The sequence below is a fragment of the Acanthaster planci genome, linkage group LG20, assembly GCF_054643075.1.
Source record: "Acanthaster planci isolate LZ-2023a linkage group LG20, COTS_SCS, whole genome shotgun sequence".
NCBI lineage: Eukaryota > Metazoa > Echinodermata > Asteroidea > Valvatida > Acanthasteridae > Acanthaster > Acanthaster planci.
In genome coordinates, this window is record NC_141796.1 from 4,493,387 (window position 1) to 4,521,155 (window position 27,769).

Sequence of the window (27,769 nt, forward strand, 5' to 3'; positions counted from 1 at the left end):
TGGTCGGTCGTGAATAGGCCAAAATAAATTATGCCTTTTTTTATAAATGGTAGTGGGATTATCCGTCAGAAGTTGGTCATGAACATGAAGGGCCTAGTACAGTAGTCAAAGTTGTGCATTTCATTCATTTGTGACAGATGGGTGAGTTTTTAAAATATGGTCTAGGCCTACATAATGTACCCACATGAATTTTACTTGTTTTAGGCTTATCTTGAATGCATGACAACATATTTACCAATGTTTATGTCAGCAGAATTTTTTTTTGCTAAGACCCTTATTTGTTGTTCTTGAGATCTTCTTTTCAAACCGAACCATTTCCATCTATGCAGATCCTGTATGGAAATATCTATTTTAATGCCAAATTCTGATGAGAGTTTCCAAATTACCCCAAGGGCCTGATTACACCCCATGATGTGAGACATCCATGACGTCAACAGTCTTTTTTCTTTGTCAACGCGACACACATGCTTGTTTTGGGAGAGCTATTACATGATTAGGTGTTGCCTAAGCCCTTCGGTTGTAGACTTTCTATCGGGCGTACATGTACATGTTGGCTCACCCTTTCGAGAGAGGGACATTTAATGAACCTGGAATGGCCTAAGGAGACAGACAAAATAGATTTTATTAGTAATTCATGTTTTTTTACAAAGGAGAGAAAAAAATTGTATCCAGTTTTTTTCCATCTTACATAAGCCTATGTTTCAATTTTCATGTAGGCGTTCCTGTTGTATCAGCAGAATACTTAAATTTTAAAAAATAATTGCCAAAAATACTCCTCTTATTTCTGTTATTTATTAAGGGCTTTTTAAAAATTTTCTTCGAATGTAATAAAAATTGGTCGAAGTGATACATGATTCAGATACATAATCTTTTCCACAGAAATATGACCTCTGTAAACTGGTTCATCAATTGAACAAATATTTGTATGTTGGAGTATGAATATAATTTGTCTTGTAATTTCTTCAACAACAACTTTTAACATTAACAATAGTAGCTTCCTTTACTCCTGTGCACACTTTCAGCTTGTTGGTGCATTGATCATCCTACAATGTATAAACCTTTTTAAAGCAGTTTACATCATTTTGTTCAGGGGATTAAAAGAATATGCATTGTTAGATCAAGCACCAACTCAAATGAATGCATTATTACTTTAAATTGACAAATAATTTTGATTGATGCCTTTGCTCAGCATTCTGGCACTTGTGAAATTCCATTCTGTAATCTTTTGACACTTACAATACCTCAGCATAACTCTTTAGTAATCACTGTAACAATGGATCTTGTTCTTGTCACAATATTTTGCCATGTACACTTATTTCTTTTCATTTCCTGTGTCTGTATATTCTCTTTTCACAGGCCCAGCACACAGAGTCAGCTGCTTTGGTTTCGTGCCAAGATACTGGGTGATTCAATCACAAGATTCTTGCCTTATAACCTTGACAGTGATTGGTTTGTGCTAGAGGTTGTAACCAAGCCAGGGAGCACCACTTCACGGCTCTGTCAAACCTTGAGGGATTTATTTTGCCATGATGAATCTCAGTCTGCCCATGTTGTCGTTATACATGTAGGCATGAATGACTTGTGGAAAGAGTTTTTGCACCTCTTTCTGAAGCACTTCCAAAAACTGCTACAGATAGCCAGACATAAACACCCATCAGCTCAAATCTTCTTGTGAGTGGGATTTTGCCCCGCCACGATAGTGACGATTTGGCCCTGAAGGCTGACGTTTTCAATGGGCACTTGGTGAAACTGTGCTCGAGCATTGCTGGATACAGATTTCTTAGCAACCATAACCGCTTCCAACGTCATCATTTTACACATGATGGAGTCCATCTGAATTGGTGTGGGAACCGCCTCTTTGGTGAAGTGTTGCAGACGGCAGTGGAAAACATGCTGGTTCGCACCATTTATCTTAATTTTAGAATTAGCCAGATCTGCATAAACCACTATAAATGTATTTTGCACTGATCTTTTGAAAAATGATGTGTTAATGCTGTGCGGTCAGGCTAAATAGAATGGTCAACCCTGATCAATCCTTTTCTACTAAAATCCTGAACTGGCTGTCACCCACTAACAGATGTTAAACTTGAATGTATGTAAAATTTTGTTTCATCTAAATGTTTCATCCAAAGCCTCATGCACATGTACATGTAGTTTTTCCAACAGTTTGTCCAATTAGACACAAGATGATCAGTTTTATTTTAAACAGATGAACAAATCAGGCTAAAAAATTGTTAAGAGGAGCAAAACTATAAAAATCAAGTAACGTTTGCCACATGTTAACAAAATTTTTACAGTGATGACCAGATGCAGACGTTTGAGACGTCAGCAACTGGGACCCTCAGCCCCACCGCCAACACCGCAACCCACTGCCCTGCCGCTAGCACCGGAACCCTCGGCCCCACCACCAGGACTAACAGCCTTGCCGCCAGCACCGGGACCCACAGCCCCGTGGCCAGCACCAGGACCCACACCCCTGCCGCCAGCACCAGGACCCACTGCCCCACCACCACCAGCTCTGGGACCCCAAGCCTCACCGCCAGAAGCACTGGGATCCCTATCCAAACCATCAGCCAGGAAAAAACTTCCATCAGCATGTTCTGTAAAGAAGAAACTGATGAGGATGATAATTCAATGGGATGGGGAGGGTAATGAGGGGTTTGTGCAAATTGGCTTTTGCAAAAGACTTCCTCGGGCTGATCCAGTCATCACTCAGTATTCTCAGCCTTTGAATTTCATCTTCAGCTCTGCCTCGGCAAGGCCTCGTACTTCTCATTCTTCAGATATCCATCCCCCTCAAGCACCCACTCCGTAGGTGAGAAGAAAGTGTTGGAAAATCAACAAAATAAGACGACAAAGGAGGAGACATAACTGCAGAGCATGATCCTGGTTGGAACAGCACTCCAGTACACTGCAGGGGTAAACATACTGTAGGTAAGGGGGGAACCAAACATACTAATGTGGCCCCTCCTTGAGGGAAACCCAGTGCGGTCCATGTTCACATTGTGGAAGGAAAAGCTTTTCACATTTCCATTTGGGCACTTTACAGAATGAAAAGATTAGACACTGGTTTTGCACACAAGCAAATTTGTCAGAGACAGGCTGCATTTGCAAGGCATGCAAAGTATCTGTAACAAAGAACAATCAGATCCCAAATACACAGATGAAAAATCAAGAAAAAGGAAAAATTTGCCAAGTGCCCTTAATGATTTTTATCAGTGCAAATTAAATGTACTTTCAACGCACAATATGGACTGTCCTGCAGAAACATTCAATGCTTGTTTTTCTGTTGAATGCAACATGGACACGTGTGTTTTTCCACTTTGTAAACAACATTACAATATGTTATGGAAATAGGGATTTGAATATAAATGCAGTGCTTGCAATGTTACAATACAAGCATCCAGCAAAAAATATTTGTGCTCATCACTGGAAATGGGGTTACTTGCTGCTTCAGAAATCTTAAAAACAATGTTTGGTGATATACATCTTGAAGGATATCTTTGTTTTTCGTGCTACACAATTGTGTCTAGGAAAGTATCATCTGTGAACTCTCTGCAGGAAATAAGAAGTTTGTTTCAAAATAGTTTGTCCACTGACATAACTAACCAAAATCAACTAGTTGGACAATGTCTGTTGAAAGTTTTCATTCAAGTTATTGATGACTCGCTTGAAAATAGAGGTCTGCTTTTAACAGACCTTTATGATATTTATCAAGATAATGTTAGATCTCTTTTAAAAATCCATAAAGACCTGGATTTCGATGGGAATTATTGTGTACGCACAACACATTGGCTTTTGTCCTCTATCATGAGCACATTTGGAGACCTGGTAACTGTGCATTGATTGGATGCAAGGAAACAGAGTACACTGATTATGTACTCACTTGTTGATTTGAGTAAAAATTTGAAACTTTCAGATTTTGGCACAATTTTCTTCAAGAGGATTGCTTTTCATACATACAGTTGTTTTTTGCAATAAGAGAAGGTAATTGAAAAGCCAGATTGGCTGCTCTGAGAAACATTGGCCCTCTTTTTTACGCATTTGATCGACATAATTATTCACGTCTCATCCCACGGTATTTAAGCTAAATGTATGCTCTTCCTAAACAAGTTTTGGACACTTTGAAAGAGGAGCATTTGTTTCAAGTATTAAGGATTTCTCCTTTTCTAGTGTTGCTGTGGACGAAGCTCATGAGATGTTCATCAACAAAGATTGCAAAATGCTCTTTCTCACAGCCTCCCAACTGACATACATAAGGTTTCCCAAACATTTAAATTTCAGTCGCAAGTTATAGCCAATTTTCAAAATCAGTTTGGCTATGTTAAAAGTAATTTTCAGCGAGACTTGTCTGAAGCAGTTATTGCTAGTGAATTTGCAAATTCCAAAAGGTACTTTGTATACCTGCAAGAGAGTGGTATTTTTGACACCGTTTAGTCTCCTTTCCTGTTTCAAGCTTTTTCAAGACGTGCATCAAAAGTACAAGAGCAAAACCTCCTCACATATAGAGATATTGGCAGAGATTCTTTTCATCTTTTTATTAAATCAAACATTTTGAAAGATGTAAGTGTGGAAAAAACCAAGAATAAGGAGACATAATTTGCAAACTTTTGCCGAGAAAAAGATCACTCGGCGAACAATCAATCTTGAAAAGGAGAAGCATCTTATTACTATGTGTTATAAGCGCACCATTGCATATTCTGAAGAGAACCAGTTGCCTGTGGGGAAGTTGAGCCAATTTCTTGAGACACCAAGACCAATTTGCTTACCCAATAGCATGCCCTATAAAGGCTCAAAGTCTGTCATATAAGACCTTTTTGCAAAACGGTATAATGAAACAATAATAAAAAATTCCTTGGTGTTTTCCAAAAATGATTCTGTGGGTTTAATTGCAAAAGGCATGAATATTATCTACACTTCACCCCTTGGATATCAGAAAACATTTTTGGAATATGGAGAAGTGTTGGCTTCTTGTTGGATTAAACAGTTTTTCAACAAGGGGTATACTGAAGTGAGAATTCTGTTTGATCAGGTTAATACACAAGGATTGTCTCCCAAGTTGCTAGAATGCAATCGGAGAGACGGTGATACTCAATGTGAAGATGAGCTTTATGACAGCATACAGGATGATACAAAGCTTCCAAGTACAAAATGGATTGAATTTCTTAAGAACAGAAGAAATAAGCAACTGTTGAGTCATTACTTATCAAATAAATTTGTTGATATTGTTTTGCCATGGCTTACTTCTCCAGAGCAGAAATTTGCTCCTGCTGGTGGATTTCAATCCGATTGCAGATTCACTGAAATTGAGGTTACATTGGAAAAAAAGTCGTATTGTGCACGAAACAACAACGAAGAGTCTGACACTCAGGATTTGGATCCATGCAAATGAGTCAACATGTTCAATTATTCACATTTATTCGATTGATCGTGACATTGCAATGATAGGCCTCCCATTGTCTATAAGGAACAAAGAAATCATTATTCAGTATAAGGCCAAGCAAGGAGATGTCAAGTGCAAGTGTATTTGCAGAAATTAAAGAATTGTTTTGAGAGGGATCCAGATTTGGCAAGTATAGTTGAAGGAGGCTACAACTTGTTGAAAATTATTCAGGTCCTGTTTGTCTGTAGTGGGTGTGACTTTATGTCATATTTTGTTCATCTTGGAAAACGTTCATTTTTTCAACACTTTCTTTCAATATTCCTCATTCATATGCGGGTTATTACATGGTGTTGTAGGACAGTTGTCAAATACCAGCATCACTGAAGACAGTGATTTGGGAATGTTATCATTTTACAGACTCATTGGTTACGTTTACTTCTCCGTCCACAGAAGTTGCCTAAATAAGTATACATCACCTGTAGAGCTTTTTCAGTCTGTAGATTCATCGTCAATCCTTGGACATCACATTAAATTTTTAGATGTAATCAGAAAGGCTACGTGGAAGGGAACACATGAAGATGAGTTACTTCTGTCAGCTGAAGCACTGAAATTTCACTGGCTTAGGTCATGCTGGGTCAGTACAGTTTGGGGAAAAGCTCTTCAGCATATATTTGAGTATCCTGATGTTTGTGACTATGGTTGGATTGTTGAAGAGTCTGACTCTTTGAGAGTCCTATGGAACACCGAGGAAGAGAGGATCAGGACAAATGATAGATTCCTTATAAGGGGATGTTCTTGTGCTAAAAGCCATTGTAAGACAAGGGTATACAAGTGCAAAAAAGAAGATCGGTTTTGTGGTCCAGGATGTTCATGTAAGGAATGTGAAAATGTACACGTAGCATCTGCACCTTCTGACTGTAGCCCAAACAGAACTGAGTATGTTGATATTTCTGACTGTGATGAAGAATCAGAAAATGATAGCAGCTCCATAGATGATTTTGAATGTGACTTTGATCGAGATGTTGGTGATGATATTGAGAAAAATTTGAAGTCTTCAATCCATGAGGTGTTTGAACAGTTTCCTTTTGCTCCATGTTTTGAAGGAAATGAGAAAGAAGAGGATAGTGACAATGAAGATTAACAAGTAGCTACACGTTAAGTACATGTGTTTATTTAATTATTTTCTTGGTAATTTTGTGTAAGTTGCACGTCCACGGTCAAAGCGGAAAATGAGAGCAGTTTCTATCAGGTGCATTTGTTTTACTTGTGTTACAGAAATACTGTACATGGTCATGTATGTCAAATATTTAATAGTGCACATGCTTATTCAGTTTACTTTTATTAATGATCTTGCCTTCGAAGATTTTATTATATACTTTTTTGGGCATGTTTTGGCATTTGTCAAGATATGGTACATTCTCTTGGTTCTTGCCTAAATGCACATCAATTCAAACTTACTGTGCATGCCAAGGGTAAACAAATATTAAATTTTAGTGCACTGGACATTCCTTTTGTATGTGAAACATAGTACTTGACTACATGCCTAGTTCGTTCATCTTCATCATTCAGGGATCTTCAGTAGGAATATGAACTGGGCAAGTGTGATTCAAAACTTTTATTATGTGCCGCGGGCTACTTAAAGCCAAAAGTAATTTCTTTGTTTTCCTGCAACCCCCCAACCTATCTGTTACAACTTACATCTCAGGAATGATTTGAGGAAATTTGTGCTCAGGAATTACCTACTTTTTTAATGATAATTATTTTGTACACTTTTTACAACATGCAGCTTTTGTTATCAGTAACAACGGGTTTCATAAAAGTTTTTCATTAAGTTATAAGCAGGTTTATTTTTCAGTCTGCATCCACAATGCCAAAGTGTAATTTAAGTTTAATGCTCTATTTGCCAAGTGTGAATATGCTTATTCACTTTCAAGCATTGCCACTGATACTTAAGTCAGATATTTTTATTTTTGGCAAGATTTTAGTGTCTGCAGAAATAGTAAGATTACATGTAGTTCTTTATTTTTAAAATGTGCAATTTACAGGTTTTACGAAGCAACCTTTGCAGTATTAACAACAGATACATATTTGTTCATCCAACAAATTGCAGCTGAATAAAATGGAAATGTGTTCATAAGAAAATGAAGAAGTACATTTGTCTTCCATTTGTTTCATGTTCTGCATTTATAACACAGTATGATATGGAGTTTTCGTGAACAGTAAAAGATTTTAAAATGCAATTATGTAATAATTCATTGCAAAGTACATGAGCTCCTTCAAAAAAGAGAACTTCATTAAGTTGGAGCTTGCCTTTAATACTATTAGTTTATTGTACCGGACCATGCAATAATGCATGGCAAAGCCTAGTACTTTACTAGTATCGCCTAGGCTATAGCTAGGGTAGACTTCCGAAAAGTCCGATTTACAGAGGAAGAAGACCAAGGAACCCACAAAGAGAAAACAAGGAATACTATTGATAAATTTCCCTCCCTTTTAACGGAAGGAAGCAAAAACCTTATACTAAAACCAGACGTGGCTAAATACTGTTAACAAACCTGGGTTTTGTGACCACGTACATGTACGGCACTACTTCCTGACTGATAGTTATCGGCCTTAGTCTGGGCCTCATAATACATGTTTAATTATTTAGATATCAGTGATGCGCGGTTTGGGTACCCGCCACTTCTACACTGTCATGTGGGTAGCTTTGCTCTTTGTGATTGGTCACTGTGTGTTCTGGTTACACATGCAGACTAATCACGTACATGACGTAGACTGTCTTATAAAAAGGTTACTTCTAACGATGGTAGTTTTTGAGAACTCGGAACACGTAAAGGTCACTATTTTTTAGGTGCTCCTGACTGTTTCAAATCGTCTCTTGAAACACAGGTACGATTTACATGATTATGAATACTTGAAGTTATCACTAGTATGTAAGATTTGTCTGCAACATTCATTTTGGAGAGAAAATGAGATGTTTTCTGTTGACCATTAAATCTCTACAGAGATATCAATTGTTTTGCCCTAATATTTCACAAAATGCTTTTTCCCAAAAAATACAAATCGGGTCATTCATTAAAGTGAACTCAGAATGAAATACTGAATAAAATTGGATTTTTAAAGACATAGTTACACTAAAACGATCTTTGAAAATGTGACCTCAAATCTCATTATGTATGCAAAATTTACCACACTGTGCATACGCTGCAAATAAACGGAAACACTTTTCTCAATGCTGCGCCCTGACTGACAGTATTAATTACATTTGAATGGTTTTGCAGTGACAGGATATCAGCAATCCATTTTGACAAAAAAACGAGCGAAGGGATTTCAATATGTAATAGGATGTATTTTGTGCCCCCCATTTTTTTGAAATTCTAACTCCCCCAGAGTTAGGGCATGCAGTTTCTTAGAAATGTGTGGGTTGCTTGGCAGCGCGTGTGGGCAGGTTGGTAGCAGAACTTGCAACCAACCACAAGAGTCCTTGAGGAGGAGCAGATAAATTCAGTGGCCAGTGACCCTCCACTCCACTCGGCTACTGGACTCCACAGAGACTGTTCTGTTGTCTCTGTGATCTCTCCTTGCATTGAACCTGCCACAATTACATATTCGTCCCTGTCCTGCTCTAGGTGAGTTTGATGATACTTTTGTCTTACTTTTGTGCCTAGATTGAAGTGTTTATTCTTCAACGTTTAGACCAAGTCGTCATAGGTCAATATCACATTGCGTTTCTGAATTGCAGTCATTGTAATTTTGGCTGAGAATGCTCTGAAAGAGTAAACGAATGTGCACGTCTTGATTCAAGCCAAAGTCTATTTTAGAAGTTCTATCCATGTTGACATCTGTTTAAGGTTCTGTTGTTTCCAGATACAAACACCATTTCTTGTGCGATATCTTTCATTATCCGTCCAAACATTCTGACTTCCTAGTCCCAGAACACTGAATGAATTTAACTTGCTGTATGAGTTTCCATTGATTTGGAAGTTTACCATTTCCAGGTAAAAGATCTCTGGCGACTTGTCTAAATTAAGTAAAACTTAATTTAGGAAGACGTGATTCCTAGAATTACTTGTATAATATTATTTTACTTAGGTTTTTATGATATATTTCTTCTAGCATACATTGAATAATCACATTCCCTTGACTAAAGTGAAGAGAGGGATATTTCCCTCTTGTACAAGTTAAGTCTTTGAATTTGTAACATTCTTCTGTGTTTTATTACTTGATAAGTTTCAATCATTTGACTTGATTCACCTTTATCTAGTTTTTACCATAGTTCCATATATTCAGTAGTTAGTTTTTTTCTTTATTCTATTTCAGTTCTTATATCCGGGTGTTTAATCTTTTGATGTGTATTCCTTTTGCTTTAAATCGATTTGATTGCCCAGAACTTTGACATTTTAATGTTTAATCTTAATTAACTTTTACCTCCTGATTATGAGTCACTCATATTTCCCGGACTTAGACTTCCAAAGTTTGACCGCAACAGTTGTAACCTTGTAATTCCTAAGACACCGGTCTTGGTATAGTGTCCTTGTAGCACCTTAGTCATTTCTGTGTAGACCAACCCACACACACAAATGAGGTACCCAGGTGGACGAAGGCATTGACCGACACTGGTAACCATGACAACCTTACACACAGTGCAGTGTTTTAAAGGGACTTTCACTTTTGATAGTCCATACAACTGTTTTACTTAGTATAGTTAGTATTTCACTTCACTTGGCTACTGGACTCCACAGAGACTGTTCTGTTGTTTCTGTGATCTCTCCTTGCATTGAACCTGCCACAATTACATATTCGTCCCTGTCCTGCTCTAGGCAAAGACACCACTAGTACTGAGGCACTAAGGTAACCTCAGTGAGCCTATCGAGCTGTATGTACTGCTGGACAGGGAGTGACTTGAAGCGGAGTCGCATGCATTGTGTTCCCCACACCTGATTTACCCAAGCCAAGGAAGGAGAGACTGTGCAATCGAGTCCTGCACACCATCTGCACATAGCCAACAATCCTAGCCCCCTTGAACTGCAAGTTCTTCAACTGCAGGCTCCCCAGCTTAGTGCCAAGTGAAGCTAGGGCCAGTCATCCCCAACTTCAATGCAACTTCAAGCTAAGCCCTTCATCTAGTTTTATTGTTAATTAATTTCTTGTGTAAACAGAATCCCTGGGTTTTCCTTGTTGTTTTAAATATATGTATCCTTTAGATTTAGGATATCTGTATTTTTGTACAGCGTGTTAAAACCTTTCGCTAACTTCGCCGGAAACGCACTTATCTCCACTTAGTAAACAAATAAATAATGTAAGCAGGTGTCATAATTTTCATATTATGCCCGCTACAAATACATTCTGGAATTCAAATATATCTGAATATAAATAAAAAGATGCCCATGTTGGTTCATGTAAGATAGATTACTTACTCCTGAGCATGGTGACAGCCCATTGCACTACAGGCATGCGGTCTACCGTCCTTATCGTGAACACTCCTTTCGAATGAGAACACGAACCACTTGTTGTTGGCTTGGATAAGGATATCTTGCCTTCAGCCAAAGCCAGGACATCACTCTCTGTACAGTAATAATAAAGGGCAGTTACGTCCTTTTGAAACTGTGTCTCCCAAGTGGGCAATAATTTAATAGAAATCAATAATTTTGAAGTGAGTCTTAAGACCTATCTTTTGAATGAAGCAATTGGGATGTTTTGATAGATGTTTTACGTGTGTACGGTATATCACGTGTAGTTGTAATGTTTTGCTAAATTTTGATGTATTTTAAGTAGTACTTTCAAAATGAAGCGTCACTGACAATTCAGTTTTAAGTGGCACTATAGAAAATTACTATCATTATTATTTACAATGTGTACACACATTTATGTGTATTTACTGATGAAACTGTGAATAGTAAAGCAGCAGTTCATGAAAATAAAATGCATCAATCGGAACACTTTAAATACGCTTAAGCATGATACTCAAAAGCAAATTGGAAGATAGATTTTATGTGGTTTGGTGGCATTAAAGTTAACTTTGCATCTTGAGCAGAAGCACCTGCCTTGTAGGTTGACAACAGTCATGTTGGTTGGTAGGAAGTGTTCATTTTGTAGGTAGCAATGAGACTACAACACATGCAGAGTCACATGCAGAGTCACATGCAGAGTCACATGCAGAGTCACATGCAGAGTCACATGCAGAGTCACATGCAGAGTCACATGCAGAGTCACATGCAGAGTCACATGCAGAGTCACATGCAGAGTCACATGCAGAGTCACATGCAGAGTCACATGCAGAGTCACATGCAGAGTCACATGCAGAGCCACATGCAGAGTCACATGCAGAGTCACATGCAGAGAAAGTCATTTCTGAATCAGTAAAGTGCAGTTCCCTCCAAAGGAGCCTCCACTGCTAGGAAAATTGTGCCATCTCCTGGTCCAACTCAGGATTGACTGAGTAGTCGCTTTGATGTGGTATGCCACTGCATTCATTTACCACTCAAATAAAGCATGAAAGGTCCCAAGTGCTTATGGAGAGTCTAGGTTCTGGTTTCCTGCATTACTTACTATTTTGCACTAAATTCTACATTCACTTCTGTTGAGATCCTACATTCTGTTCCCAACATCAGTTGTAACTACTAATACATATCAAATGACTGCTTCTATTTATAATGTGACAAGAGGTATGACCACAAATGAAAATTCATGAGTAAACTGACCTGGCACAAGATAGTCCGGGTTAACTCTCAAATATTCCACACGGGGACCACCTCTCTTTTTGGAAACGCTACTTCCTGCAATGAGCCGGCCAGATTCCCTCAAGTATTTGGCTGTCTCCTGATGAAGTTATGGGTTAACATTGGATACAAGTTGTAAGTACATATACACGTACCAGCTGGTAAATTAATGTAGGAAACTCACAGCACAGATTGGCATACACATTTTTTCTTTTAAGAATAGCTAGTGACTGTGCATAGCACTGAGAGATAGCATCTACAAATGCATGTACAATGTCTTACCAATTCCCTGTGAAGTGGCTCCAGTCTCGGGGATCCTCTGTAGATCCATTCATTGCGTCCATCATTTGGGAAGTTCATATTAACCAATGAGCAATCAACTTCTGCCACCTTAGCACGCCACCTGTTGGAATATTAAGTCTACAGTAATAAATTCCTTCATGAAGGGATTTCTCACAGAGAAAACAAAACATTTGTGAACTTCAACAATTCTTACTGCCAACTGCTTGACCCTAGTGATTATTTAATAATATATCACGCAAGTGAAAATTCCCAAACTTCCGATGTTTGAATTTATTTGATTTGTGTGAAGTCATATTGCCAAAATGCAACCGCTACTTCAAATTTTCAAATAGCTCCACAGTACCATCAAGCACAATGTACAACATAGGATTTTAAAAAAGCGTGACGTAACCAAGATTAATCAATTTTCAAGAACACAACAGCAGTGCACAAAATACAGCATTTTCTTTCAATAACTTGTTCATGTCTTTGCTGGAACTATCCATCAAAAATGCATAGGAAGCAGGTCAATTGAATGATTAGATTCCTGTAGGATGTTGACAAAGCAGAATATTGAAAAACAAATCTTCAAAACTACAAGCATCAGGACATCAGATGCTACTACATCAAATGGGACAACACCCTTTCATCTTAGGGATGTGCTGAGATGGAATGTACCATAACTTATTACATGTAGTGTTTTGAGGGGAGAGCATCAACATCACAGAGTTTAGGTGAGAATTATAATAAACATGTTTTAATATTCAGAAGGCCAGTGTTGCTCTATGGTTTTGCCTTTTAAATTAGAATAATGGTACAAATTGTGTTACAAAAACTTTTTTGTTCCTTAGTTTCTGACACATATTTTCTTCACTTGATCCAAATATGGATTGACCTCTTACATAATGTACATACGTCACTACAGTCAATTCTCATCATTACGAAACCTGCAGGAATGTGCATATTGCTCTCACATTCTGATGAGCTAGTCCTAGAGAGCTGCATTCAAACATTTTGTGAAGAGGTATATGTGTACTTAGTAAAAAAAGCTGGTAAATATTCAACAAATTTATCAAATAGACTTTTTTAATACAAATTCAACCAAACTAATCAGTTATCACTTAAATAAAGCAGAAAAACAACAACCGACTTCTTTATCTGGTACTGTAACGTGATGGTATGGACCACTGATCTACAGCATTCTTGATCTGCATTTGAAATGCATTGTATTCTAATCTAATCAGTGAAAGCAAATGCCCTGGTTACGTTACAGGACATTTCTGTACCAGTAATTAACCACTTCGCTCCAGTGACAGTTATCAATGTTGATGATGCTGATGGGGCATAATAATTATTTTTTTTCTGTTTTCAAAATTCTTTAAAAATTCCTACCTTTATTTACTGGACACTTACAGTTACACCCACACGAAGGACTGTCTGGTTTCTACTCTAATCTGGCAGACAATATCTATTGATGCTGGAGTATTTCAGCCAGACCTGCCGCCTTGTAAAAAGAGCCCAAATTTTGCGTTGTTATGTAATTTTCTTTTGTTCACAAAACTGGTACAATGCGCTGCTGACCTCTTTTCAATAGGGGCCAGATTAGTGCGCAGCGGTACTGTGTGGCTCATCACGGCTGCTGTGGAGCGCTTTTGTCCCTGGTGGTAATCCACTTGCTCTAAATCCCTAAAAATCATGGTATGCTGTTTCAAAATAAGGCTGGATTATCTCTACTATTGAGAGTGAAAAAATGTTGGTAATGCCCAGCAGCCTGGTCTTTTGTTATGAGTAGTCTTTTGTTACAAGGTCCAATCCCCTTTGTCTGATTTCGGAGACCCCGACCATGCGTATAAAGAGCACATGTCCAGTACCGGAAACCCCGACGGCAAGTGGTTAACAGATCTCCACCCATTAGCAACCTATACACAACCTGAGCGATGATTTTAAGTTTTGTCTAAGCACTTCCACAGTTGGTTGGGAAAATTTGGTTGGAAACTGTCTGATGTCAAATTGTACTTTTTCACTCTTTGTGAATGTGTGTGTTGTTGAAAATAATATTGAAACTGCTATCTCAAGTATGATTCATCAATACAATCTGAATTTCAACAAGAATTTATCTGTTTGCTGACAGAACAGAGGACATTTTCGCATTATTTTGGAAATTTGAGCAATTCACTGCACAAAACTGATGGAATAAATATTTTTAATTTTTATCATGACCATTTGGGTCCAAGGTTTCAACCCTATCTGACACAAACTTAAGGAAATAAAGTGCTTTAAGAGTGCACCTTTAACTTGACTTCTCACCTGTTGACGTCATCAACATATGAGGTCAACTTTCATCAAATCATGTCCCTTTATAGTTATCTGTAAAGTTTCAACCTGATGGGACATGCAGTTCAGGAGATATAGGGCTTTAAATAGTGCAGCTTTAATGTAATGTCTACGTGACTTGTCTCTTTGTGATATCATCATCACATCAGGTCAATTGTCATCTATAACACTTCTCTTTCTAGTTATACGTGCAAAATTTCACCCCAATGCGACATGTATTTCAGGAGAGCTTCAAAGAGAGCAATTTTAATGTCATGTGACTTGTATCCTGATGACGCCATCATTTCAAAACTGATTTTCACAATTTTTAACCTGTCACCAGAGGTCACTCAAAAATTATGTGATGTCATCAGTAGATGATTTGAAGAATACTAAACCCGAACAGACTAACGGCATTGAAAACAACTTCATACCTATTAGAACTTTTAAATACTATACAAGCCCACTTCCTGTTTCGACCGGAAGGATCACGTGATTTGACCCACATGAGATGAATTGAAGACCAAATTATACTCTGCCACTTGCTGCAAACAGAATTTTGCGGGAGGCCACGGGTGATTTTACACGTATATGGGTTTTAACTACATTAATGATTACATTAATGTTGTTAAAACCCATATACGTGTAAAATCAATATTCAACATTTAATAATAAATCACTTGGTGACATCATCACGATATAATTATTTTAGTATTATCTTTGCTTCGAAGTCTGCCCTTTGTGTTACTTTGATAAAATTTGATATTGCTCAACAACCAAAATTTTGCCTTGAAAACGTGTACAAAGTCTGAAATAAATATTGAAAAATCAATAATAAATCAATTGATGACGTCATCATGACGTCATTGTTCGGGACACATCTATTAATTTATGGTTTATTTGACCGTTCATAGCAGCCCACAGGCTGAATTAAGAAGAGCTTACACAAGATATTAAATTGATAAAGATTATTGTACATAAAATTAATATATATTTAATATTACCATGGAAATTGTCGAATAAAATACAATAGCTCCTAAAAAAATACAGCCAAAGCAGATTGCACTGAAGTAGCACGAAAAGCCAAATAACCAGATAAACGAAACGCAAAAGAGGACAAAAAACACATACACCACCAAGAAGCCAAAAAAAAACCCCAACACCAACCAACAAACACATACATGAACATAAAAAGAAACAGTCAAAAAATGGAATGGGGATACATGTACATTGCCTATAGATAAAGATTACTTGGTGTTCTATGGCAGGGGTGGAGTGGATGAATTCAAGAGTCGGGTAAGGTAAGGAATTGGACTATTGTTGAAACAATTGGTTTTACATGTGCATTCCTCAAGTGTAGATCTGTGCATAAGGGTCTTTCATTGGTACAAGTGTGATGAGGATATAAAGTTGCAAAAGCACAAAAGTCATGTACAGAATAAACATGCACAAAACAAATGCACATTTGCACAGAAAAAGAAGAGGGAAGAAGGAAAAACTACAGGAATCAACATTTGTACATGCAGGTCACATCTTTAGAAGAGTAAGATCATCCACATACTTGAAACAACGCATTGGGTGCACAACAATGTTGTCAATAACAGCAGCAGCGTTAGATAAGACTTGAAAGTTTTCACGGTGAAAGAACTACAGTATATGAGTAAACGATTGTGGTTACACCATGGATCAATCTCTTTCTTGAGCATGTGTGGTTCTGAGAAGAACCAGGGAATAACTCGACTTATAGGACTTATGAAACTATTGAAATATTCGCTGCGGCAGGATATCAATTTGACAGCGAGTCAAGATGTCCTCACTCACTTCGGTGAAATACACATTCAAAGATTTATCTCACTGTGGTAAGATAAAATCATAATAACTCGCCGTGTCGAGATAACTCGAACTAAATTTTTGCAAGTGGCCCTTATACGTTTCCGTACATAACAGAGCTTAAATGTTATAAAACTACTGTGGCATACATGTAGCCTCAACAGACGAGACAAAGAAAGCTTTTAAATGATTTACTCTGCAGAAACTATATAGTGGAAGACTACAAAAAGCATTGGTAAGAAAAGCATTGGCACTGAAATTGTCTACAGGGTTGTTTATTTACATTTAAACCTGTGATCCTTCCAATCACATGCTTCTCATACCTTTCAGGTGGTTTTTTTTGGCTTTGGAAACAGCATATGGTGATATCCTTCAACATCCTCCAAAATTGTGGCACTGTTTTCTTGCAAGTTTTACAGACTCAGCAATCAAAGCATAATATGTTACCTTTAAGTTAGGAAAGCTAAGGTAACTTGACGTACGCAAAGTTATCAACTGGCCAAACAATGAGCAATTTTGAGTTGTTCTTGTGGCACAGAGACGTTGTAAACAGCCACTTACCACACTCCATTCCATTCAGTTTTCACCCAGTTATCACGATACAACCGTACCATGGGTCTCTCAGGATATTTTTCCAAGTACTCCTGAATAAACTCCCTGTTGTCTTCTGGTACATCTTCCCACACATTATTGCCTTCAAGCAAAAAAATGACATTTGGCATTAGTACATGTAAGTACATGTAGCCAGTGACCATAATGCTACCATACAATGTACACAGTGCATGTACATGTACATGTATGCTGTTGACAAATAGACCTTCTTGATTCAAAACTTGGAAATTTCATTTCTGGTATATGTACACATACAGTTGTACATACATGTACATGTAGTTGGGTTAAAGTTAGTTTTTTTTGTCAATAATGTGATCTTAAGTAATAAACCCATGATACACAAAATGTACTCACTGACTTCATGGATTAAATGTATCTTCTTGAGGCCAAGGTATTGTGCAAAGCCATCATCAAAGAAGATGAGATACCGGGCCTTGTTAATATGCAGTGGTACTTCTGCTACAATGCCAGCATACAAGGAGGTGTGTGGTGTACGACCTCCAGTCTCATACTCGGCTGGAGTATAAAGAGAAGAAAGGAATCCAATTTCAGCCATCACAAAACTAAAAGCACTCAGTCATTTATAAGGTAATGATGTCCATGTACATGAGTATTATATTAACATTGGTCCAGGAATCTATGGAAATCTGCATCATTGTTTTGATTCCGTAAGTCTAGCCACTAGCACTTCACATGTGGCTTGATGACCCAACTTTGTGCAAGTACAGATGCACAAAGTGTGAGCCAATGGATTACTGCTAAGTTGGATTATGATACGTTCAAGAAAAATATCCAATTGATCAGGATTGCAAGCAAACATACAGTACCTGCATTCTGCATTCGCAAATAATGCAGAGATAGAATGGTTCTGTTTACTCACCTACGACACGACTACCCACATGTACTCTTGAAGGAGGAGGATAGGAATGAATAGAAATGTGTTTCCCTGACACCACTGTTCCACCTTTGTTATCGAACTTCAATTTGAATTTTTGCTAAGACAAGTAAAACCAAAAACAGTTAGCTGTTACAATGCAATAACAAAGAAACAAATTCAATGAGATATACCAGTATGCTGTATACATGTAGCTTGTGGTGCTCTCCCTAACAACTTAAAGATTTGGCACAAAAAAAATTTTATTGAGGGGCAATTCTTAATAAAGCGACCTCATAAAAAAATTAAAACAGTGAAGCTGTGTTGGCTTGCTGCTACATGTACTGGTACATTTTAAAAAAAAAGCAAGTCAATTTACCAGTATTTAAAATAAACACATGAAACTTGTATTTTTGCTAACTTTTGCTACACAGTGACCTAGTATATGAGCAATTTGTGAATTTTTCTCCCAATTTCCAAAACGTACGGCTTACGTGAAATGTATCAAATATTTCATCCAATCCAAGGCACATGTAAGTGTATACCATAATACAAAAATTTGGAACATTCACAATGCTTTATCAATTACCATTGCTGCCAAACCTCACTCAACCCAACAAATCCCCCTTCCACTCCGACAAATCCCCAACTCACTTCAACAAATCCCCACCCACTCCAACAAATCCTCATCACACTCCCACAAATCCCCATCCCACTCCAACAAATCCTCATCCCACTCCCACAAATCTCCATCCCACTCCAACAAATCCCCATCCCACTCCAACAAATCCTCATCCCACTCCCACAAATCTCCATCCCACTCCAACAAATCCTCATCCCACTTCAACAAATCCTCATCCCACTCCCACAAATCTCCATCCCATTCCAACAAATCCTCATCCCACTCCCACAAATCTCCATCCCACTCCAACAAATCCTCATCCCACTCCCACAAATCTCCATCCCACTCCAACAAATCCCCATCCCACTCCAACAAATCGTCATCCCACTCCAACAAATCCTCATCCCACTCCAACAAATCCCCATCCCACTCCAACAAATCCTCATCCCACTCCAACAAATCCCCATCCCACGTCAACAAGTCCTCATCCCACTCCAACAAATCCCCATCTCATTCCAACAAATCTCCATCCCACTCCAACAAATCCTCATCCCACTTTAACAAATCTCCATCCCACTCCCACAAATCCTCATCCCACTCCAACAAATCCTCATCCCACTCCAACAAATCCCCATCCCACGTCAACAAATCCTCATCTCACTCCAACAAATCCCCATCCCATTCCAACAAATCCTCATCCCACTCCCACAACTCCCCATCCCACTCCCACAAATCTCCATCCCACTCCAACAAATCCTCATCCCACTCCAACAAATTCCCATGCCATTTCAACAAATCCTCATTCCACTCCAACAAATCCTCATCCCACTCCCACAAATCTCCATCCCACTCCAACAAATCCTCATCCCACTCCAACAAATCCCTATCCCACTTCTACAAATCCTCATCCCACTCCAACAAATCCACATCCCACTCCAACAAATCCTCATCCCACTCCAACAAATCCCCATCCCACTTCAACAAATCCTCATTTCACTCCAACAAATCCTCATCCCACTCCAACAAATCTCTATCCCACTCCAACAAATCCCTATCCCACTTCAACAAATCCTCATCCCACTCCAACAAATCCTCATTTCACTCCAACAAATCCTCATCCCACTCCAACAAATCCCCATCCCACTCCAACAAATCCTCATCCCACTCCCACAAATCTCCATCCCACTCCAACAAATCCTCATCCCACTCCAACAAATCCCTATCCCACTTCAACAAATCCTCATTCCACTCCAACAAATCCCCATCCCACTCCAACAAATCCTCATCCCACTCCAACAAATCCCCATCCCACTTCAACAAATCCTCATTTCACTCCGACAAATCCTCATCCCACTCCAACAAATCTCCATCCCACTCCAACAAATCCTCATCCCACTCCAACAAATCCCCATCCCACTCCCACAAATCCCCATCCCACTCCAACAAATCCCCATCCCACTCCCACAAATCCCCATCCCACTCAAACAAATCCTCCTCCCACTCCAATAAATATTCATCCCATTCTAACAAATCCCCATCCCATTCCAACAAATCCTCATGCTTACTTCAAGCTGGTGCATATCGTCGTGTGCCCGGAAGAAGGTCATCAACCTTTTGCTGTCTCTGGAACTCCTAATTTCCTGATAATGGTCACTACAGTGTATAATACATACACTCAATGCATATTCTTGATGCACATAATGGTTTGTACCTGTCCATTGTTATCCTTGATAATGTTGACAATAGTTGCGTTGTTCCATGTGCTACCTTTTTTAGCAAGAACTCTGGTGCCTTGGGTCAGCTTAACTGAACTATATGTATCAACAAAAACATTTGTATCAAAACTGGTCAGAATCAACCGAACTACTTTCATTCTATTTTGCTTAAACTAGCACTGAATACAATTCAGGTTAAAAACAATACTATGTGGCAGCTCAGTATTTCTATTAAATGTAATTCAATTCAATGAATGAATTTACGAGCTTGGCTTTATAGGAAAAGTAGATATTGTGCAAAAATAACAAACAAAAAGATTGCCCATGGACCAAACAGTTCTAGGGTGAATTAAGCAGCACTACAGATCAGAACATGATCTGGCTTGGCTTGAAATCCAGGTCAAAAGTGAAACTGAGTTGCCTTAACCACATGCTGCTGGGTACTTTTAAAAAAGCAGTGCACTCATACGGGTGATTTTCAAGACTTTCAGTTTTCAAAATTCTTCAAAAATTCATCATTTCATTTAACATATGTTTACACCCACACGAATGACTCTTTGGTAGCTATTCTAAGCTGACAGGTAACCTTCACTGACTCCTGAATATTTCAGCCAGGCCTGCCGCCCTGTAAAGAGAGCCCAGAATTGTAAGGTGTTGCGTAATTTCCTTTGTCTCCAGTCCATGGGGCCTAGAGCACTTTTGTCTGCGGTGCCAATCCGCGGGCAACCCATGTCTGAAACAGTGGTATACTGTTTAAAAACAGTGACAGATTACCTTTGAAAAATGCAAGTTGAAAAATGATGGCGACTCCCAGCAGCAGGTCTTTTGTTCCGAGTACAGCCTTTTGTTACACACAGCAGCTCTTTTGTCCCATTTTGGGCACCCCAGCTCTGCGTATAAATCCATGTTGCTCGAAACGGGGTTCCCCGGCAGCAAGTGGTTGATGTTAATTACAAAGAGATATCAGTCAATATATAGATACCTATCTTGTATGTGGTAGCTAGGATTCTTCTGAATACATTCTATCACATCATCTTGGTCATCTTCCATGGGAGTAATGTCATCTCCATCACACAAATCAATTACATCAACTTCATCATGAGGCTTTGAAGTGCTCGCTTTCACATTCCTCAGTGCTTTGCTGCCTGGCTCAGGAAGGCTTGGTCCTGCTGAATATAATTCAATTCAATTTCAATTTTAGTTCAACAACATTTATTTCTGTAATGCCACGTATAGAATAGGACAAAAATACAGTACAAGAAGAATACTATGACAACAAAATAAATTCAAGGAGTAAAGATGTGAAAAAATAAAGCATAATAGAGCATATATAATGACCCAACTGTCATAAAAATGTTGAAAGATCATCAAAGATAGTTACAAAATTAACATACCCATGTTTACTGTACATGTACTTCCTATTCTGACAATTATTTGAAATGAGATAAAAAAAGATAAATAATTGATAGTAAATTCCATATCCATGGACCGATTCTTTGATTTATATGATCTTTTTTGCAATCGCTGAAAATCCAAGCAAATAAAAGTTACTGGGTAAATAAGGACGTCTTGCACTGCTACACAGATTTTTCATTTTTGAAGTGAAGCCTTGAAAGAAGTCCTTTTTGAACACTTTCTCTGACATCTAAAAGGTGATATTGATCTTTAAATGATCATACCTTTGCCTTTTCAGGTGGCCAGTATGTACATACATTTATGCATACCTATTTGTAATGTACAACCTTGCTTTGTAAAACGTGTTTCCCAATTTGTCAGCAAATTCAGTGAAGTGCACTCGTGTTCAAACGATTCCCATTGTGTTCATGCTTCAGCCTTCAACTTTACATGTCAACATTAAACTGTGTGCATGTACTACTAGAAAATAGTCAAGCTGCATCTACATGTAGCAGCCTCAGATCTCGAGCGTCTTCTGTAAAATTCTGGCAGTCCCAAGGAAACCTGCCATCTACGACAATATCATCTCGGCAGTCGTGGTAATCTTGTAAAGATGTTTCTCCAAAGACCTGGGAATGATATTCAGACTGCCCTCACAACAACTGGAAATGACCTTCTCCTTGACTTCCACAGCTTACCAGGTTCCTTCATCTTTCTGTTCCAAAATCCTGGTACTTCAAGACCTCCTTTGCCTTGCTTGTTATCCTTTTATTACTGGGCACAGCAACATAATGTGACACAACTCCACTTCCTTAAGCAGAACATCCAACTGCCTCTGTTAGATAACATGGTCCAGTTGAATGTTGAAGTCCCAGAGACCCGTTACCTCTTCCATTTCCAGAACCTTCTCCCATGATTTGTCCTTGATACCTCATTTACAACACACATCCCAGTGGATGTGCCTTGGTTCAATTGTTATGCCTGCCAGTGTCAGTCTGAGCCATCTTGCTACATTTGCAAAGTGAAGCACAGTGCCCTCTCTCTAAAACTCCCAGTAAATTCAAACACTCCAAAATCAATGAATGCAGTGCCATATTCCACTCCCACATTAAGTGTGGGTCTGGTTTCCTAGTGATATTCATCTTTGCCCAGCCTACAGCCCAGCAGATTTCCCATATGCCTATTATAATTTGCTGAAAAGACTTGATTATGCATACTGCCCCTTGACCCTCCACAATGCCGCCACGTTAGTCCTTTTCGAAGCGGTGAAAGCTATCAGAGCTAAAGTGGGGAAAGATGGGTGGGAGCAGCTGGGCAGGGGTAAGTATCACTAGGAGACCCGACCCACACTTAATGTGGGAGAGGAGTCTCCTGCGTTCATATACCCCCGCCCAGCTTACATATGCAGAGTAGCACCGTATCCTGGAGGTGGGTCAGTGACAAGAGTGTAATGACTACAACAGACATAGGGTGGGTGTCGCAAGAGTGGGCACTCATCACGAGAAACTCCCTGGTCGAATTATCCACTGCCTGGCCCAGAACAGCGCTGGATGTTGTCTGGGCCGCTGAGCGCAGGGTTGTTCTGCCATGGGCCGTTTCGCTCCATAGAACATCTTTCAGGTACATGTAGCAATTGGTGAAGGTAGATTTCCAACAAGCTGCCTGGCAGATTTCAGCTGGACGAACTCCTCTGAAGTACTGTACGACCAGGACACAGAGGAGGCACAAACATCATGGGCTCTGATGTTAGTCCGGGCCATCTGATCATGCTGTATGCCAGCCAGTTTCAGTTAACGGAGATGATGGCTGAGACCGTCCATTGGGTGGGGCAATAGTGTCCTTTGACAGTCGGTGAAGGGTTTTGTTGTGGTGATGAAAAGCTGGGAATCAGATTCCCGGTGAAGCTTGGTCCTCGCAAGATACCACTTGAGAGTCCGAACGAACCGGATGCCATCTCTTGCCAGAGTCATCTCCCGAAAGCGAGGTTATATTGGGAACGAATATGTTGAGAGGCCGGAAGGTAGGCTTCTGGTTTTTAGTCAGGAACAGGATAGTTGAGATGAGACAAACCCCATGCGGCTCCCAGCGGATGTGATCCTCGGCAATTTAAAGGGCATCCAGCTCGCTACCTCGTCTCAATGTAACAACTGCGAGGAAGAATGCAAGCTTGATGCTGAGATGGAGGTGAGATGCATCCACCAGCAGTTCAAAGGGGGGACTTGCGAGAATGCGTAGAACCCTTCCGAGGTCCCAGGATAAGATGAGGCGTTTGACCAGGGGATGCTCGACAAACATCCCTCAAAGAAGATGGTGGATCGCAGTGTTGTCGGAGACAGTTGATCCACAGCTGAAGCTCAAGTGGACAGCTGCCATTGGGAATTGCATTGGGAATTAATTTCATTCTACATTCCAAAAAAGGATACTGAACTGAATGGCGTGATCCCCGGTCACAGATAGAGGGGAGCCTATCCGGAGATCATGGTTGATAGTTGTGTGCCTGAGTGCCCCGATGACAAACTTTAAGATGTCAGAGGGCTCGATGAGGCATTGGGTCTGTCTACTGCAGACATTAATGAACAAAATAAAAACTGGCGGTTAGAATAAAACGGCGGTTGTAATGCATTTCATTCGCAGGGATAGCTCTAGAGAATGATAGACAGACGCCTGTATAGCAGATTTTTCTGTTCCCCTCTGTCTAACTGGCTTCCAGCACCTGAGTCTTAAGTGCTAGCCGGCGGTCTGATACGTAGTGCAGTGAACTGGACTCGCATTCACTAGGGGCCGTTCCAAGCAAATGATATATCAAAAGGTGGCCCAATAGAGTGTACATGGAACTTCTGCACACCCGGAGGCCCAAAAAAGTGGACAGATCAAGGCACAGGCATAGGCCTGAACAGGAAACGTCACCAGTTGTACCTGATACAGAAAAGGAGACGCCCCCAAGTGTAGTATGTTCACAGGTTGGAGCTAGATGTAAGCTTTAAGTAGAACCTAGATAAGTTGAAGAATTATCATTGTTTTTATTGAATGAATTTATTGAGCACAAATTCAATCCACAAATTAGAATGAATAGGTGTTCATGTAGTGGACAGACTGACGGAGCCGGATGTGAAGCCGGAAGTGACACTGAACACTGGAAGTGGAGCTCCGAGTGTGGCTTTGGATGGAGATCCTCAAGCAGGGGATTCGGGTCTGGAATAGTCGCTGGGGAAACGGAGATTGACTTAAGGTGGCTGACTATAGTGGACAGCGTCTCCGAGAGATTGGATCGCCATCATCAAACCAGATGAAGCAATATCTTACTTTAGAGCGAGATTTCTTGCATTTGGACCCGCAGAAGACGATGAGTGTTTACACTTCTTATGTGTGGGTGATCTGGATGTAGAAGCCGTAGGAAGAACCTAGAAACCTGGGGCGTCAGCATCATGTCCGGAAAGTGGGTTGTGATCGACTGAAGCGAGCTGAACTGCTAGGGAGCTGTGACGGAGGCACCCTGGTAGGATAGCCCTAGCTAGAAGCCGTGGTGATTAATGTCATTTGAAAACCATGGCGATACAGCAGGTCGAAGGGTTCTGTAGCCAGAAATAAGCGTGGTGAAGAGCCCGCATAGTTCGGAGGTGCCTCTGAATGAGCCGCCCCTGGGGACAATGGGGCATCGGCCCGAGGCATTGCAACATCCAAGACACGTCTGAGTGAACCACTGTGGAGTTCATCTGATGACTGTAGTTCATGGTGTGTGGCAGTCGTGTAGCTGGCCTGGGAGGCATGAAGCCATACCAGTGTGTAGCCTAGTGAACCATACCGATGAACAGACATTTTCCATGGTAGGCACTGGTAGTAGGGAGACTGCCAGAAGACTTCAGAGCACTGGAACTGGGGGTGAATGTCAGCCACCCGGGTACAGCTGACGGGGGAGTAGGCTTACTCGCGCCAAGTGCAGTGTCACTTAGCACTAACGTTGACGGCAACGCGATATGATGGTGACAGGAGGATCTAAGTGTTAGCCCAGTGCCTGAAGTGTGACAGGACTAACCATAATTGAACAGGGACAAGTCCTGCCAGTGCAACGTGAGGCTGTGCGTCATGCTGTGGTGTAGACTCCCCCGTGGTGGAAGGAGTGGAGAGCGGTGAACCCGCTGGGGAGCCCATTGCCCGCTTAGTACTACATGTACTATATGACGCTACTCAAACTCTGATGTGAGGTGTTGCGGCCAAAGTTATATGAATGTTGCGATAAGCTTCAGCGACCTAATCGTGTTTGACCTCAGCGATGTAGGTGCGGCAAACACCGCCTCCTTGGCGAAAGGGTTGCCCGCTTGGAGGGGGTAGACTGGCCCAACTTCCGAGCGGACAAAGCACGGCGAGCAGAAGCAGGTAAGGGACCCAGGGCAAGCGGCAGGTCAGCACCTTGCAAGTCCCGCTGGGCCACTGGTAAGCAGGGTTGCTCGGAGATGTGGAAGGTACATGTACCAACGCCCAGCATCTGCAGCATAAAAAAAGACGAACAGCCCATTAAGCTCTGGTCAACAGTGATCAAGGGTAGTGTTGCAGCATGGTGAACTCAACCCAATCCACAGACATACAGAGTGGACGCCAGTGATTAAGGGTAATGTTGCGGCACAGCACGCTCAACCCGATCAGAAAGTATACGAAGTAGCTGTCAGTGATCAAAGGAAGTTTTGTGGTAGTAACACGCTCAACCTGATCAATTCAAGCAGTGGTCATCAGTGATCATGAGTAGTGTTGTGGAACAGCATGCTCAACCCGATCAGTACATGTAGGTACAGTATATGGAATAGTCATCAGTGATCAAGGGTAGAGTTGCAGCATAGCACACTCAACCCAATCAATCCCAGCAGTGGTCGTCAGTGACCAAGGGTAGTGTTGCAGCATAGCATGCTCAACATGATCAATGTGGGTAAAGGTCTGGGGAAGTGCTGCGGCATGGCAAGCTCAACCCCGGCCTAACTATTCCACTGGGTCTTTCCCCAACACGGCCTTTAGTCTCAAACGCAAACTGCACCACAATGGGGTGGCCCCGCTCTGCAGCAAGACCCATCCAGCAGAACACAGTGGACCATTACTGTTAAAACGCACGCACCACATTGAGAACAAAGGGCTGTTCAACAGCCATACACACCACACAATACAATGGTAGGTCACACCCAAACTTGTAGAAAATGCACAGAAAAAGGGGTAGAAAAAACCCAAAAACATACAAAATGCAAAAATAAGCACTCTTACCGATAGATAAGAAATCACTCTTTACTCACAATCAAGAATCAAGTCAATTCACAAACGTGAAGGCTTACGAAACTCGGAAAATGCCATAAAGACACGTCCGTAAACGGTAGTCTGTTAAACTTATTACAATAGGCACATCGGAAATTTGCTTATGTAGGCTGGGCAGGTGTATGTGACCACAGGAGACTGTATGTTTTCTTGTAGTCAATTCACACCATCAACAACTTGGCTTTCTTCAGCAACAAAGCTGTGGATAACAAGTTGATACTTGATTCCTCTTTAAAATAAACGTTTCTTGCATACCTTCTACTCATCTGAAAAAAGTATTCTCCTCAAAGTGACAGCAAAGATCCTCAGCTACTGTATCAGACCAGTCAAGAAGTTGTTAGCAACAGGAAGACAAGTAATAGGTCTGCAAATATTTGTGACGCTTCACTACTTGACACTCTTCATAAGCAAAAAGTCCTCCCCTCAGTCATCTGCCTTGGAAGACACTTTATGCATGAGACACCACTGAAATTTTTCAGTTAGTACCCATATACACGTACATGATCAACTCCAGAGGCGTTCCATTTTGACACTTTCCTTCACTGCCTTTCGATTTTTTTCAACTGATTTTTACCTTCTCCTACCAAGCAGGAACACCCCTCAGTTCTCAGGTTATTTTACTTCCTGTAGCCACTCTGCCTGACTGCTGTGCCACACTGGCTTCTACTTCATTCTGCCCAAAAAAAGCATTTGCCTCAACCACCCTTAGAACTTCCCAAGTATCAACAGCCT

At 40.3% G+C, this 27,769-nt stretch overlaps 2 protein-coding genes across 8 annotated transcripts in view; one reads left to right on the top strand and one right to left on the bottom strand.

Annotated features, from left to right (window-relative positions):
- Positions 1 to 27,769, bottom strand: part of LOC110986848 (histone-lysine N-methyltransferase SETDB1-like) — a 163,072-nt gene that overhangs the window by 86,114 nt on the left and 49,189 nt on the right. For 6 of the 7 annotated variants that reach the window (XM_022249096.2, XM_087130865.1, XM_022249099.2 and 3 more), the window contains exons 6-13: positions 21,333 to 21,519; positions 20,347 to 20,446; positions 18,020 to 18,134; positions 17,494 to 17,655; positions 17,089 to 17,221; positions 12,385 to 12,505; positions 12,085 to 12,202; positions 10,801 to 10,947 (exon numbers count right to left, since the gene is read on the bottom strand). In XM_022249096.2, the coding sequence (XP_022104788.2) occupies positions 10,801 to 10,947; positions 12,085 to 12,202; positions 12,385 to 12,505; positions 17,089 to 17,221; positions 17,494 to 17,655; positions 18,020 to 18,134; positions 20,347 to 20,446; positions 21,333 to 21,519 (1,083 nt within the window). The remainder of the gene's footprint in view (positions 1 to 10,800; positions 10,948 to 12,084; positions 12,203 to 12,384; positions 12,506 to 17,088; positions 17,222 to 17,493; positions 17,656 to 18,019; positions 18,135 to 20,346; positions 20,447 to 21,332; positions 21,520 to 27,769) is intronic. The other variant, XM_022249097.2, reaches the window with a different exon arrangement.
- On the top strand, positions 1,775 to 3,087 carry LOC147795857 (uncharacterized). Its single transcript, XM_087130872.1, has 2 exons — positions 1,775 to 1,896; positions 2,298 to 3,087. The coding sequence occupies exon 2, from the start codon at positions 2,308 to 2,310 to the stop codon at positions 2,650 to 2,652; it is 345 nt and encodes a 114-aa protein (XP_086986998.1). The 5' UTR covers positions 1,775 to 1,896; positions 2,298 to 2,307; the 3' UTR covers positions 2,653 to 3,087.